Source organism: Pantherophis guttatus, chromosome 2, assembly GCF_059756535.1.
Source record: "Pantherophis guttatus breed Tessera chromosome 2, ASM5975653v1, whole genome shotgun sequence".
NCBI classification, from domain to species: Eukaryota; Metazoa; Chordata; class Lepidosauria; order Squamata; family Colubridae; genus Pantherophis; species Pantherophis guttatus.
In genome coordinates, this window is record NC_142064.1 from 273,762,555 (window position 1) to 273,776,097 (window position 13,543).

The 13,543-nt window shown below is 41.6% G+C and overlaps 1 protein-coding gene across 1 annotated transcript; it reads right to left on the reverse strand.

The window, feature by feature from the left end:
- Positions 1–6,417: 6,417 nt before the first annotated feature.
- On the reverse strand, positions 6,418–8,241 carry LOC148115920 (vomeronasal type-2 receptor 26-like). The gene is made up of 2 exons (XM_087885291.1): positions 8,179–8,241; positions 6,418–7,494 (listed from the first exon to the last, which is right to left on the reverse strand). Exons 1-2 carry the CDS (start codon positions 8,239–8,241, stop codon positions 6,553–6,555), a joined length of 1,005 nt encoding a protein of 334 aa, XP_087741417.1. The 3' UTR covers positions 6,418–6,552.
- Between the last annotated feature and the right edge of the window lie 5,302 nt (positions 8,242–13,543).

Genomic DNA, 13,543 nt, shown 5'->3' on the forward strand with positions numbered 1-13,543 from the left:
GCCTAGGCCTGTGATATGCCTCCTTCATTTCTTGTTGTTCCTCATCTCTGCGCCTTAAATCTTCCTCAATAAAGCGGCCAGAAAAGTATTCTATATTTCTTTGTTCCCTAGAAACCCCTTCTAGAGAAATAATGAAGGGACTCCAGGATTTATCTAGGGAGTTCAACATCACACTAATTAAAGTGGATTCAGAAACAGGCTCCCCCCTCTGTATAAGCTCATCCCTCATGGCTTTAAGCGTTGCCAAATGTTCCCCCATTTTGACACCAGGTTTGAGTTTATAGTTATGGAGCATTCTTGACAATCTGCTGGTTGCAGCCATATTGTCACTATGGAACAAATTATATAGGGCAGTCCAAACTTCCTGAGCTGTGAGGCCATCTGAAAGACTGGCATACAGAGCTGTGTCTATAGAACTTAACAGGGTTGTGTAAGCTCTTTTATGCAGGAACTCAATTTCAGGGCTCCAAGGTAAAGGGGGTGGTCTTTTGATCATGTCCAGAGTATTTTCTCTTAAGAGAATTATCTGAATCTCTTTACACCATTTTTTAAAATTCTGACCACTTAAATGTAATTTTTCAAAATTATTTGGCAAAGTTACAAAATTATTGCCATTAAACTGCATGGGGAGTTGTTCAAATGGCTGAAAAGAGCCTGTTGTGAATGGCATTGGGATCCCTAAGCCTGGGATCGATTGCTTAGGTCTGGCTCCTTTTTGTAGTCCTTCTGTAGTTTGAAGCAACTGGGCACGTGCAGGAAATGGAGCATGCTCCAAAGCCTTTTCTTGTTGGAGCTCCGATCTCCCTCTCTGAGCTCTGAAGTCAGGTCTGGCTGGAGCTTCAGGGTAGGCCCGAACATCATCTGGGTGGCGGGGAAGCCTTGGAGGAGTGGGAAGAAGGCCTGGAGATCTTTCTGGAGACTGGAGGCCCATCAGATGAGGTCCATGGGCTGGATAGGCCTGGAAATGTCTCTGGATCTCCTCTTCTCCATCAGAGGAGCAGGATTGCAGCTCCGGATCATCCCAGCAGGGCCGGGAAGGTGCGGAGGCCTCAGCCTGGGCCTCCCTGGAGCATTCAGTGAGTGGTGAGCGCCTCTGCAGTGGGGGGTGGGAGGCTGCAGGTCCATCTGGGTTCCTCCGGGGGTGGGAGGTTGGATTTGGGGCCCTCCTTGAGTGGGCAGCTGGGTCTGGGGCCTCGGGGGGGCTGGTGGGTGGTTGCTCCATAAGTTCCAGGGCAGCGACCAGGGCCTCTATGGCCTCTTTGATGTTTGCCATGGCAGGGGGGGCCTGGCGAGGGGCTTGTAGGTTCGGAGTGGTCCTCTGGGCCACTGGAAGGCTGAACTGACTGGCTGGTGTTGTAGGCCTGGGCTGTGGAGCTGGGGATGGCCTGGCTCGTGGTTCTGGCAAAGTGCCAGGGGAGCAGCCATCTTGGAGGAAGTTGCCTCCGGAAGTGGCCTGGTGGCCATTTTGTTTGGCGGGAAACTGGGTGGGGGGGAGTCTCTCTGGCGGCAGGAGCCATCTTGGAGAGATCAGACAGGGGAGTCCTTACTGGGATGTCAGGCATCTCTGGTGCTGCCTCCTCAGGCCTCTTTCTGGCTGCTGCCCTTGTCCTCAGGAGGGAGGCCAGCGCTGCTCGGCACTCCTCTTCTGACATCTCAGCCACTTGCCTGTCCAGGCTTTCATCCGGTCCTTCTGCCCACTCTTCGTCAGTGCTGAAGAAGCCTTCTCCAACATCGCTTGGCTCGGCCCCTGGGATCTCTTGCTGCATCTGGGTGGCCTCTAGCTGCCAGGGTGTAGCAGGATGGAAACCCCCTTCAATGTTTTCCATCGTTGATTCAGACAGGGGCTGCTGTGAAGTTCTCCTCCGTTGAAGGCCTCTGGTCACAACAGGGGAGCTTCTCTCACAGGTTATTTTGGAGGGCATCTCGCCTTTTCAACAGCTCCTGGAGTGGAGTTCTGCTACCATTCCCTCTGCTACCATTCTGTGGAAATTGGGATCGTAGAAACACCCAGGAGCATAGAAGAGTCCAAAGGCAGATGCATGAATAAATGTGATAAATGTATTTATTCATATAACAAAACATATTAACTATATACAAAGGCTGTCTTGATATCCATTAGGATAGGGGGCACACAGCGTGTGTGACTACCCCTATCAAAGATCATGTCTCATGGAGAACAAACGTAAAAGAGAGCATGGTGGAGAGGTTAGAGGGGGTTTTATACTCAGTGTAAGCCCCTCCTCTCCACATAGGGGTGGGGGCACTTTCTGCCTCCACTAGTGTCTGTATGATATATGTGCCAATGGTTTGCAAATACTTGACATAAAGGGGAGATGACTTTCTCAGGGAAGCTGATATAAATGACAGAAGTTGTGAAGAAGAGTCTGAAAATGTACAAAATGGGCAAGACAGAAAGACATGCAGCCTACGCCAACTGATCCAGAACCTTCTATTATAGTGATGGCTAACCTTTTGTGGACTGAATGCCCAAAGTGTATGCGCACCTGCCTGAACCTCCAAAATTCAATGCGTGCACGGCCCCCTGCATGCCCCTCATGCATGGCCGCATGGCCCCACATGCACACATGCCCCCACATGCACCCCGTGCATGTGCGACAGAGACCCGAAGACCAGCTGGCCAGCAGGAGGCGTGTGCATACATGGCAAAGCTGAGCTGGAATGACAGTTCATCTGCCCATAGAGAGGGTGCTGCATGCAACCTCTGGCATGTGTGCCATAGGTTCACCATCACAGTTCTATTAGTATGATGATGAAATCTCTGGGTTTCACATATTTGTTGCCATCAGTAAAGCCCACTTTGCTAGAAAGTCTTATATATGTTTTTTTTTTTGGGGGGGGGACTAGATTGGAGAAAAAGGGTGACGGTATGGACAGATGCATAGATCACCAAACATCTAGTTCAATAGTTTTGCCACATTCTGTTTCCTTGGGGGAATCTAAGGTCCCCTTGAGGAATATCTCATTCAAATGGAAAGGAATTTTGCAACTCCCTATTCGTGGTTTCCAAGCTAACCAAGGTTAAAAGAAGCTGTGTGAATGGAGCTGCTTGGTCTTTAACTGATATGGTTCTAGGAAAATAGGGAATTTGTTTGCACCTTTGAAAAGTTCCATTCTCAATAAAATTCTCAGCAAAGTTCATATCTTCCAGAACTTTAAGCAAAAAAGACCAATGCCAATTATCAAAGGTTTTCTCTGTATCTAAAAGAAATATGCGGCTTTTTCTTTTTTCTTTTTTTCTTTTTGTTATGTTGTTTTAAGTATACTATAACATCCATTACAGTTCTCATATTGTCATCTTTTGTCATTTAAGTAAAAACCCACATTGATCTTACGGAATAAACTCTTTGAAAATGTTTTTAATCTATTAACCAAATTTAATGTGAACACTTTATAATCACCATTCATTCATAGATGAATGGTGCTTATCAACATGCAATCAGCATCTCCCTGGAGGTGACTCTCCAGGACTTTGAGGAAGATGCAACCTAAGCCTCCCCCATGGCCTCTCCGGCCAGACTGTCCTTGGCAGCCATTGCTCCCACTTGTCTCTCAGCTTCAACTTGGGGGAAATCTCTTCACGGCAGCCATTTTTAGGAATGGAGACCTTCCAACATTTAAGCCTCCCCTCCTTCGGTATTTCTGGGAGTTTTGTCTCTTTCTCATCACCGAATAACTTTTAATTTTATCCTTATTTGATACCCTCCCCCCTTGTCTTTGTTTATTCAATCTCTTCTCCATGCGGCTGATTGGTGGCTGAGTTCCCAGGCAAACATTGTCTCTTTCCTCCTTTTTGATTGGCTGCTGCCGGGTTGCCAGGACGACACAGACAGGCCAGGAATAGAGGCAGCCACTATGGAGAGAGAGAGAGTGGGTCTCTTGTCTTCCCTCAGCACTGGAGGAGTTGAAGTGGAAAATCTTCTCTCTTTTAGGAAACTCTGATCAGATGCAGCTCAGAATCAGAAGAAGAATAGAGAATAAAAATGAAAGAATGTTTAAAAAATATTTTAAAATTGAAGGAAAAGTTCAAGACTGACAGAAGGAAAATAGAAAACAAAAACTAAAAACAGATAAAAGATAGGAAGATGCAGTGAAATTGGATGTTAAAGAAAACAGAGTCATTGAAAAATAACTAGACCCTCTGAGTTCCATGTTTTTTTTTTATATCAGGACAGAGTAAAACTGCTGATCCTCAGCAGTTCTTAAAAGTAGATAAATGCAACCTCAGATGAATAACAACACATGACGTATTGCACCATGTCATCATTCATTTTACAAAAAGAAAGCCAACATGGAGAAGCCAGGTGTGAAGAGAACTCAAAAGAGGGTGTAGGTTTTTTTTGACATGACTGTAGTCTGGATGAAGACCTTATAGAAAATAGGGAGCTGGAATAGAAAACAGTTTTAGTATTAAGATTAATTTTGGTATTAGTTGAAAGCATTTATAATTTATAATTCCTTTTTTGAAAAAATGTGTAAGCTTTCCTTTTGTGAAATGAAAATCTCTCTTCAACCACTGTAGACAGAAAACCCAAATCACCTTTTGAAGTATTGAGTCTGTAACATCTACTTATCAGTGGTTCAAAAAAAAAAAGAATATCTATCTATCTATTTATCTATCTACCTACCTACCTATCTACCTACCTACCTACCTACCAACCTATCCAGCGATGAAGTCCACTTATCTTCGCTACCAGTTCAGGAACGGGAGCATGCGGGAGTACACATGCGCTACACATATGCACCCCTCTTCTGTGCATGCACCGGACCTTCTTCGCATGTACCAGATGGTAAAAAAAGGGATGTAATGACATCCTGGTGGGTGGGCGGAGCGTCCCGCTGCCTGCACTACCAATTCGGTGAGCCGGATAGAACCAGGAGGATTTCACCGCTCTATCTATCTATCTATCTATCTATCTATCTATCTATCTATCTATCATCTGTCTGTCTGTCTGTCTATCTATTTATCTATCTATCATCTAGCCACATAGCCTCCCATATGCCTGAAATCTGCATTTTTTAAAATTTCCTAGGATTGGGTGTGGTAAACACAGTTGGTCTCTGGGTAGCTTCCAGAGAAGGTGGACTCTTCCTGAAGCTCCCTAGTTAAGTCTAGACATTGAAGTCTCAGGGAAAATGCCCTCCTGCCATTTTCTATCTATAGAAAATGAGATTATTTTCCCATTCACATACCAGAATGCTGAAAGCTTCTGATTTGGGGACAAGAGGATTCTATGCCTTATTTGGATAAGAGACTAATTGGATTCAGAGCTGTTTTCCATTTCCTTCTCTGGGTCTTTCCAGGTGCTGTTTTGAAGCCGGGTCACTGCTTTTTGGATATGTCCAGAAATATGTTAGGTGTTGTGACTCCGACTCCTGAGCCTGTCCTCATGGAGGAAGAGGACTCAGAAGAGGGGGAGGAACTGACAAGGCCTCCCTCTCCAAGACCCTCCCCTCTGGCAATGCCTCAGGTTCCATCTGAAGGCCAGGAGGAACAGCCTGGGATAGGCCAGGAGGAAGGCATTTCGGAGCACCCATTGATAGAGAGTGATAATGATGAATCCTGGCTTGATCCCAGGCAGCGTCGGAGGGAGAAGCGTGTGCAGCAAAGGAAGAGGTGTGGGAGGGCCAGGGATTGAGCTGAGTCACTGAGCCACACCCCACAAGGGATAAAAGGGGGCATGATTGCTTGGCAGGCTTTGTGACGGACAAAAGTTTAAACTCTAAAGAGTCACATCGTGAATCCTGCACTTCGGCTCAGATATATTTTGGACTAAACTCTTGTGGATAATTTGTTGCTCTGGAAACCGACTGCAGATAAGGCCTCTCCTGCTTTTGGGGAGTACTATATGGACTGGGCAGGCATTTTACAGTTAGCTGCCAGAACTCTCATCTGCCAGGAATTCAGGTCTGTTTATACAATAAATTATTGGCAGGCGTGTTTGATATTGCATTTGTCTGTGTGAGGACGGGGGACAGAACATTAGGATAATTGTGACTCCACAGAGAGTCATGGAATTCTGTGGTCCCATAAGATCTGTAATTCACCTAACACCTGCAGAAATAACTGATGTAGACAACCAGAGTGTTGGATGAGGAGTCATCTGTGTGATCTTGATATCCAGTTTCCACTGCTCACATCTACTTTCAAGAGAAAGTCACATATAGTAGAGAAAAAGTGTCCACGTTCACACAGATTTAGAGTTTCATATTCAAGACACCTCAGGCAAAAGACTCCTTCCCTCTCTCTTTGGGGAGACTTCTCTCTTCTATTCAGCTGTTTTTACTTAATATAACTATGATTTCTTAGCTTGTTCATCTCTGGCTGCATGACAACTTTAATTATTAATTGTTTATTTTATTGTTTGATGATTATGTTGGAATTTAATTTCATTAGTCTTACAGTCTTTATATGTTTATTTCCTTCAGTTTTAAATAACCTTAATTGTTACATTAATGCAAAGGAAGAATACAAAAGCCCAACAATTGCAATGAAAAAATTAAATGTTACATGCCTAAGAAACAATATCACAGTCATTCTCCTTCTTTTATCATTAGACATTCCTTAGTGTTTAGATATGGCCTCAGGATTATAATGTAGCATTTGGGGAAGAAGATGAAGCCCAGCAGTCCAGCACTGGAGGCCAAGATGGAGAAGACCTGAACAATCACCATGGACTTTCCTTTGGTGCTCAGATACGTTGGCAGGAAGGAGATCCAAACACTACAGAAGACCAGCATGCTGAAGGTGATCAGCTTGGCTTCATTGAAGGCCCCAGGCAGATTCCTGGCCAGGAAAGCTACAGTGAAGCAAATGGCAGCTAAGAAACACATATAGCCAAGGACAACATAAAACATGGTGACAGAGCCTTCGTTGCATTGAAGGATGATCTCTCCAGGCTGGGAGTGCAGGTCAGAGTCAGGAAATGGGGGAGAAATTCCAAGCCATGAGGCACAGATGAAAATTTGTCCAGCAGAACCAGAAAGGATGATAGAATTGGCCAAGCTCTTCCCCAACCATCTTCTCACTTTGTTCCCTGGTTTTGAGGCTAAGAATGCCAGCACCACTGTGATAGTTTTGGCCAACACAGATGACACAGCTATTGAGAAGACAATGCTGAACACAGTTTGTCGGAGAAGGCAGGTGGCTTTCCTTGGTCGTCCAATGAAGAAAAAGGAGGACAAGAAGCAAAGCAAGAGGGAGACCAGGAGGATGTAAGATAGGTCCCGGTTGTTGGCTTTGACAATGGGAGTTTCAAGGTATTTAATGAATATGATTAAAATGAATCCTGTGGATAGGAACAAGAGTAGGGCAATGGACACCAGGATAATGCCCAGATGTTCTTCATAGGAGAGGAAGGTTATTCTTTTTGGGATACATTGGACTCTGCTCTCGGTTGGATATTGATCATCTGGGCACTTGGTGCATTTTTCAGTATCTGAGAAAACAGAAAGTTCTTTTGTATCTCTTTTCACCTTTCAAGGAAGATCTTCTATGGATGTCATATTCAGCATCACAATACTACCATCTAACAAGCCATGGGTGGTGTACTTTGATACCAAGCCCATGGCAGCAAATGACCTCACCTAGCAATTTCATGTAAAAGATAAAGGAGAGAGACTCCAGTCCTGAGAGATGCCCCATTGCAGGGCCTAGGTTTTCACCTCTGTTCCCTAAGAACCCATCAACTGAAATCAACCATCAATAAAGGAAAACCTTTGGAAAACCCTGCCTCCACTCCCAAACCCTGAAGCCTGTTCAGAAGGATATAATGATTTATATTATCAAAAGCCACTGAGAAATCCAGAAGGGTCAGAATGTTTTCAGGACTCCTATCAGAGATCATCTGTGAAAGCAACCAGTGCCATCTTGGAACTGTGCCTCAGCCACCAGTACTGTACCTAAATGACAATCATGCTCTCAACAAACTCTCAACAAATATTGTACTCAGGACAAAATTTGTCTAAGATGGTTGGGTCCGTGGAGAGCCTCTTTAGAATGAGGTGCATAATCGCATCCTTCAAAGCAAATGGTGGGACCACCGTTCCTGGGGGAAAAAGGCATTAACTAACCCCAAGGTCAGATTGCCAATATCCTTGAGGCTTCCTCAAATTCCTTTCAATTGTATTCTTTCAACAGGCCTGGGCATTGTGTGGTACCAGAGCCCTGTGCACTGGTTGTGTCCTGTGTAAAATCTTGATGTATTTCTCTCTTGTAATCATGGTATTTAACGTGTCATCCAGTTTAATTGTTGTTTTAATCGGATGACACCCAAAGGCCCTTTGTGTGGGATGCCAGCAGTATAAATTTGGTACCCTGTGGTAAGATTGGTGGCCAATAAATTTCACAAATAAATAAAATTGTAAACAGAGATCTTAGAAAAATTAATTGCTGAAGTAATCCAAGAAAAGAAAAAATCTGTCATCTTTCTTTGCAATGATCTTAGTGCCTAAAAATCAGAAGCAGTAGTCTATTACCAAAATTTCTAAATTTAGTAATAATTTTAAAGACTGAATGAGTTCCACATTTGTATGAATAGATATTAGGTAGACTGATTAATTAATTAGTTCTCTTTTCTTCCTACTTTCTATTAGATCTGGTTCCTTTTAATTCCAATAATGGAAGTAAGTTTTTTTTTTCTCTTAGAACCACAACTGTATTCCTTTTTGCAACTGTTATAACTGTTTGTATTTCATTATTTAATATCCAAGAAAATTGGAAAGATAAGAAGAAGAGGGAAGATTCAGTAACAATCCAACCAAGGAAACCATGATAGTGGCAATGCTGAATCTGGGAATGTTGAAATGGGCTATAAACAATATTTGTGTTTTATCTCTTAATCCGTAATATGGAAAATTAAAGCACTCAAAATAAAAAAGGCAAACTTTACCCCTAATAACAATAAATTTAATTTACATTCCTTCTTTCACACAAAACAGCTCCATGTCTTTTATGGTGAGTCTTTTGTGTGTATTTCTCTTGTCCCTTGAACCCAAACCTTCTCCCTTCATGGTCCCCTGAATTGCATCTTTTTGCTTATGTGGTTCCATGATCCACATAAAGATTGATTGATTAATTAATTGATTGATTTATGTACAATATATTTTGGGCTGTAATATAAACTCGGTTGGGTGAGCAAAAGCCATTGACCTGAATGCATTCCTCAATATCAAAGGATTCAGATGTTCCTAAGAAAAGTAAAAATGGGAGGATAGCTCCTAACTGGCAAGAAAAGAGAGATTTCCTCTGGCACAAGTAACCATGCATAATCCACCATGACCTTCTATCTCTTCCTACATCATCTTTCCAGATCTTTTTTTTATTCCTCCTATTATGGAGGAAATTGGGCACCTTGAAAATGAAGAACCACTTAGAACTTTGCCGTCTTCGTCTGACCTAACCATAGTACATAAAATCAACTGCTACAATGTCCTACCAGCCAATGAATACTTCAGCTTCAACCAAAACAATACAAGAGTACATAATAGATACAAACTCATGGTAAACTGACCCAAACTAGACTGCAGAAAATACAACTTCAATAACAGAGTTGTCAATGCCTGGAATGCACTACCTGATTCTGTGGTTTCTTCCCCAAATCCCCAAAATTTAACCTTAGACTGTCTACTGTAGACTTCACCCCATTCCTAGGTGGTCTGTAAGGGGCGTGCATAAGCACACTAGCGTGCTGACCGTTCCTGTCCTAATGTTTTCTTTTATTCGTATCCTTTACATATATTGATAATTATGTTTACACTTTTATTATATATATTTATATATATACACACACACACATATTGATCAAAATGCTTTGGCTTAACCCAGTACCCTTTTTTGTGGTGTCACCCACCTTCCTGAGTGGAGATTGTCCCTTCCGGACAAGGAACACAGTCATAGCAGCAAACTGGCTCTCCTTTCCGAGCCCTCTTGAAAAATCCAGGCCGGCAATTTTCCACACATTTGGACTGAGGCAGAGACTAAGCAGAAAAAACAGGGAATGACAAATGAAGTATGTTAGAACTAACCATCAATTAAAAATGGAGATAAACATGATCATTCGTCAAGTAATTGATGGACTTCACTTAGGTAAATAAGAAATCTTTAGAAATCTCAATGTTGCAAGAGAGACAACTATTGCAGATTCTTCATTTAGTTCCTCCCTTTTGCTTTTGTTCTATCACATTGCAAGAAAGGGCATTTCTACTTAACAAATTCTCGAGAGAAGCAATGGAGAAAAGATTTAAGCATTAATAACTAGTGGTTCCCCCACATGGTTATATTAGCATATATTCCTCCTGTCTTCATGTACCCATGAATTTAAATTAAGATGCTTTAGTCATATGAATGTTTAGAATGAAATTTATGGTGAAACGTTTATGAATTTTTTATTTTATTAAATTTATCAAAATAGAATAAAACTGTGATGAAGAAAGAAACTTCTGACCAGATGGATCTGGACTACATGTATCATTGCAAAACCAGCCCTATTTGAAAGTTAAGGTATAAAGCAAAACTTCCAAGTTAAGATATAAAGGAAGACTTCATTACAGATTAGGGCTTAATGCATCTGTTCTTTGTTTATTGATATGCTTACTTGATAATTTCATATGGTCACCGTGCTGGTGAACTAAGACTAAAACTGACTGCCTAGTTTCCAGAACTGGAATGAAATGAGATGGAGGTGAGTTGTCAGAATGTGTTCCTCTAAAATGGTAAGTCATGCATTTTTTGCTGTATCGCATGGGACGTGAATATGATCACATGGAACGTGATATGAATATGTGACAGAAAGATATGTTTCTAAAGTCAATCCAAAAAAAAAGATCTTTTCTATTGAAAAACTACAATTAGGTGACACCAACTGGCATGAAAAGACAGAGCTACATTTATTATTGGTTAAATTTGGAGCCTCCTTTTCTCCAGAGAGATTTAAGGTAAGTAACAATGAAAATAAACAATTGCATTCAAGGATGTTCCATATGAAGTGATAAGCTAAAAAACATTTTTCCCCCAAATTGTCCCTCATTTCTTCCAATATGAAGAAGGGCTTTTCTTTTCTTTGCATCAAACCTTGTTTCAGTGCTTTATTTTTCTCACTCAGGGCACATCAGAACACTCTTATCATTTTAGATGAATGGAAAGCCTTAGATTTTCTCCCCAGGTGCAGAAGATCTATTCTTTTATCCCCTTGGCATGACAGACAACTATGGACAACTCTGACCATGTATGTTCTATTTATGAATATCACAGACTATAAACCTACCCAACCATGGCAAGATAAACCTGAATTTAGAGCAAATTTTCCCAATGGCATCAACAAGAAGTATGTCCAGTCTTGATTAAACTTATTCTTGCCTCTTTCACCGCATTGGGGACTTGGGCATTGGACAAAAGATTTTCATTGTATTTTGCTTATCTTAGGCAAGGAAAAAAAGACAAGTTGATGCTATCACCACCAAAACCCACAACACCTGATGTCCCCTTTCACCAGTTTTGATACCAGATTGCACAGGGGACACAAAGTAGCCATGATTTGTGTCCTAGAGAATCATCACCCATGTTGGACACAACTGAGTCAATTTAATATGTTCCATATTACAGCATCTGAAGCAGTAGCAGATATTTTGAGTAGTTCAGAGATCCTGCAAATACCACCTCTGGCTGGCCCCAGAGTGGGGTGGGAATGGACATTTTGCAATATCCTTTCCCCAGGAGTGGGGAGGGAATGGGGATTTGCAGTATCCTTCCCCTGGAGTGGGGTTGGAATGGAGATTTTGCGGTATCCTTCCCCTGCCATGCCCATCGGTAGTAAAAAAAAATTGAATTCCACACTAATCTGAAGGACACCTTACCAACTGCACTGAAGCCTCACAAGCCATTTAAGAAAACTATAAGGGTTCTTCTCGCCACATTCAATTCTCACTGAAGGTCATTGTATTTGGTGAATAGGCTTAGCCACTTGAAATGTGTCTCAAGGCTTTGGAAAACAGAGAAATGACATCAATATTTCACCCACCTTGTTGAGCAACTTTAGCTGTGAAAGAGCATCTGGATTGATAATTGTTCTTTGTCTTTCAAAACTGCCTAGTTGTTTACTGATGGGATCTTTCCCGGAAAAAAATAACATGCACATGATGTTCAGATCTGCTGCTATATCACCATTTTGGTCCAAGTACAGTTTAAACAGGGAAAGATTGCAAAATTCATTCTTCAGAAAGGGATGAAGCTGGAATGAAACATCCAAGAATCTTGAAAGGAGAAACTTTGGTTTCTTATTCCACATGTTCTTTTCACAACTGAAACTTTCTATTAAAGTTGTGTAACTTGCAAATATCCTGAATTCAGAGAACAAGTGCTATCACTGTCCTCAAATGACAAAAAGAAAGGCTTAGCAAATTTTGTCAATGATATATTGACAAACAATGTATTGATAAAATAAATAATTCATAAAATTGATAAAATATCAGAAAGGTCACAAATAAATTGAACAAACAGACAAATGCAAAGATTATTCATAAAGCCATTGAAAACAATAGGGTAATTACCGTAAAGCATGGATTTGTCAGGAAGAAAGTTGTGAGGCTAATGTTGTCCCAGGTAGTCTAGAAACGAAATATGGCCAGATGAGCTAATTCTACTTTATTGTAATGCTACCATAACAGGATTTTGCAGTTCTGAAAGTACAAAGTGTTCTGATATTTCAGAGGTTGCCACAAAGAGGAGGGAGTTAAGATTTTCTCAAAAGCACCTGAGGGCAGGACAAGAAGCAATGGATGGAAACTAACCAAGGAGAGAAGCAATCTAGAACTAAGGAGAAATTTCCTAATAGTGAGATCAATTAATCAATGGAACAACTTGCCTCCAGAACTTGTGAATGCTCCAACACTTAAAATTTTGATGAAGAGATTGGACAACCATTTGTCTGAAATGGTATAGGGTTTCCTGCCTAAGCAGGGCATTGGAGTAGAAGACCTCGAAGGTCCCTTCCAACTCTGTTATTTTCTATTCTATTCTATTCTATTCTATTCTATTCTATTCTATTCTATTCTATTCTATTCTATTCTATTCTCATACGTCATGGTACCCACTCTTTGGAAAATTATCCACAAGTGATTATATGGGCCAAACTTGTTGGCCTTTTGAAGCACAAAAAGTTGAGATAGTTTCCTTTCTCCCTTGTATTCCTTCTCCAGAGAAAGTAACTTTGATGGATCATTGTCAGGACCCCATACCTGCCATGGCTGCAGCCTTTGAGTCCCCAGCCTCTCTTCTCCCTCTTTCCTTCTCCTCCTAGATATGGAGGAATATGCAGCATTCAAGGCATGGGCCAGAATATTAATCAAAGTGTAAAAAAGGCGGTTATATCGGTTCCACATATTGATTCTTTCCACGTCGGTCTTCAGTGGTGATTTCTGAATGCATCTTCTCCGGCATTTGACCGAAATGATGTCTTTTGAAAAAGAACAGTGAAGTGATTGATCTCCAAACTGTGGTTGCACAAGGAGATCTTGATCAAAGGAACTA

Bases quoted from the DNA above. Each gene is read 5' to 3' on its own strand.
- LOC148115920 (XM_087885291.1), bottom strand. From the start codon at position 8,241: ATGATTACAAGAGAGAAATACATCAAGATTTTACACAGGACACAACCA. The intron at 7,495-8,178 runs GTACCACACAAT...CTTCCTTGAAAG, and splicing joins AACCAGTGCACAGGGCTCTG to GTGAAAAGAGATACAAAAGA.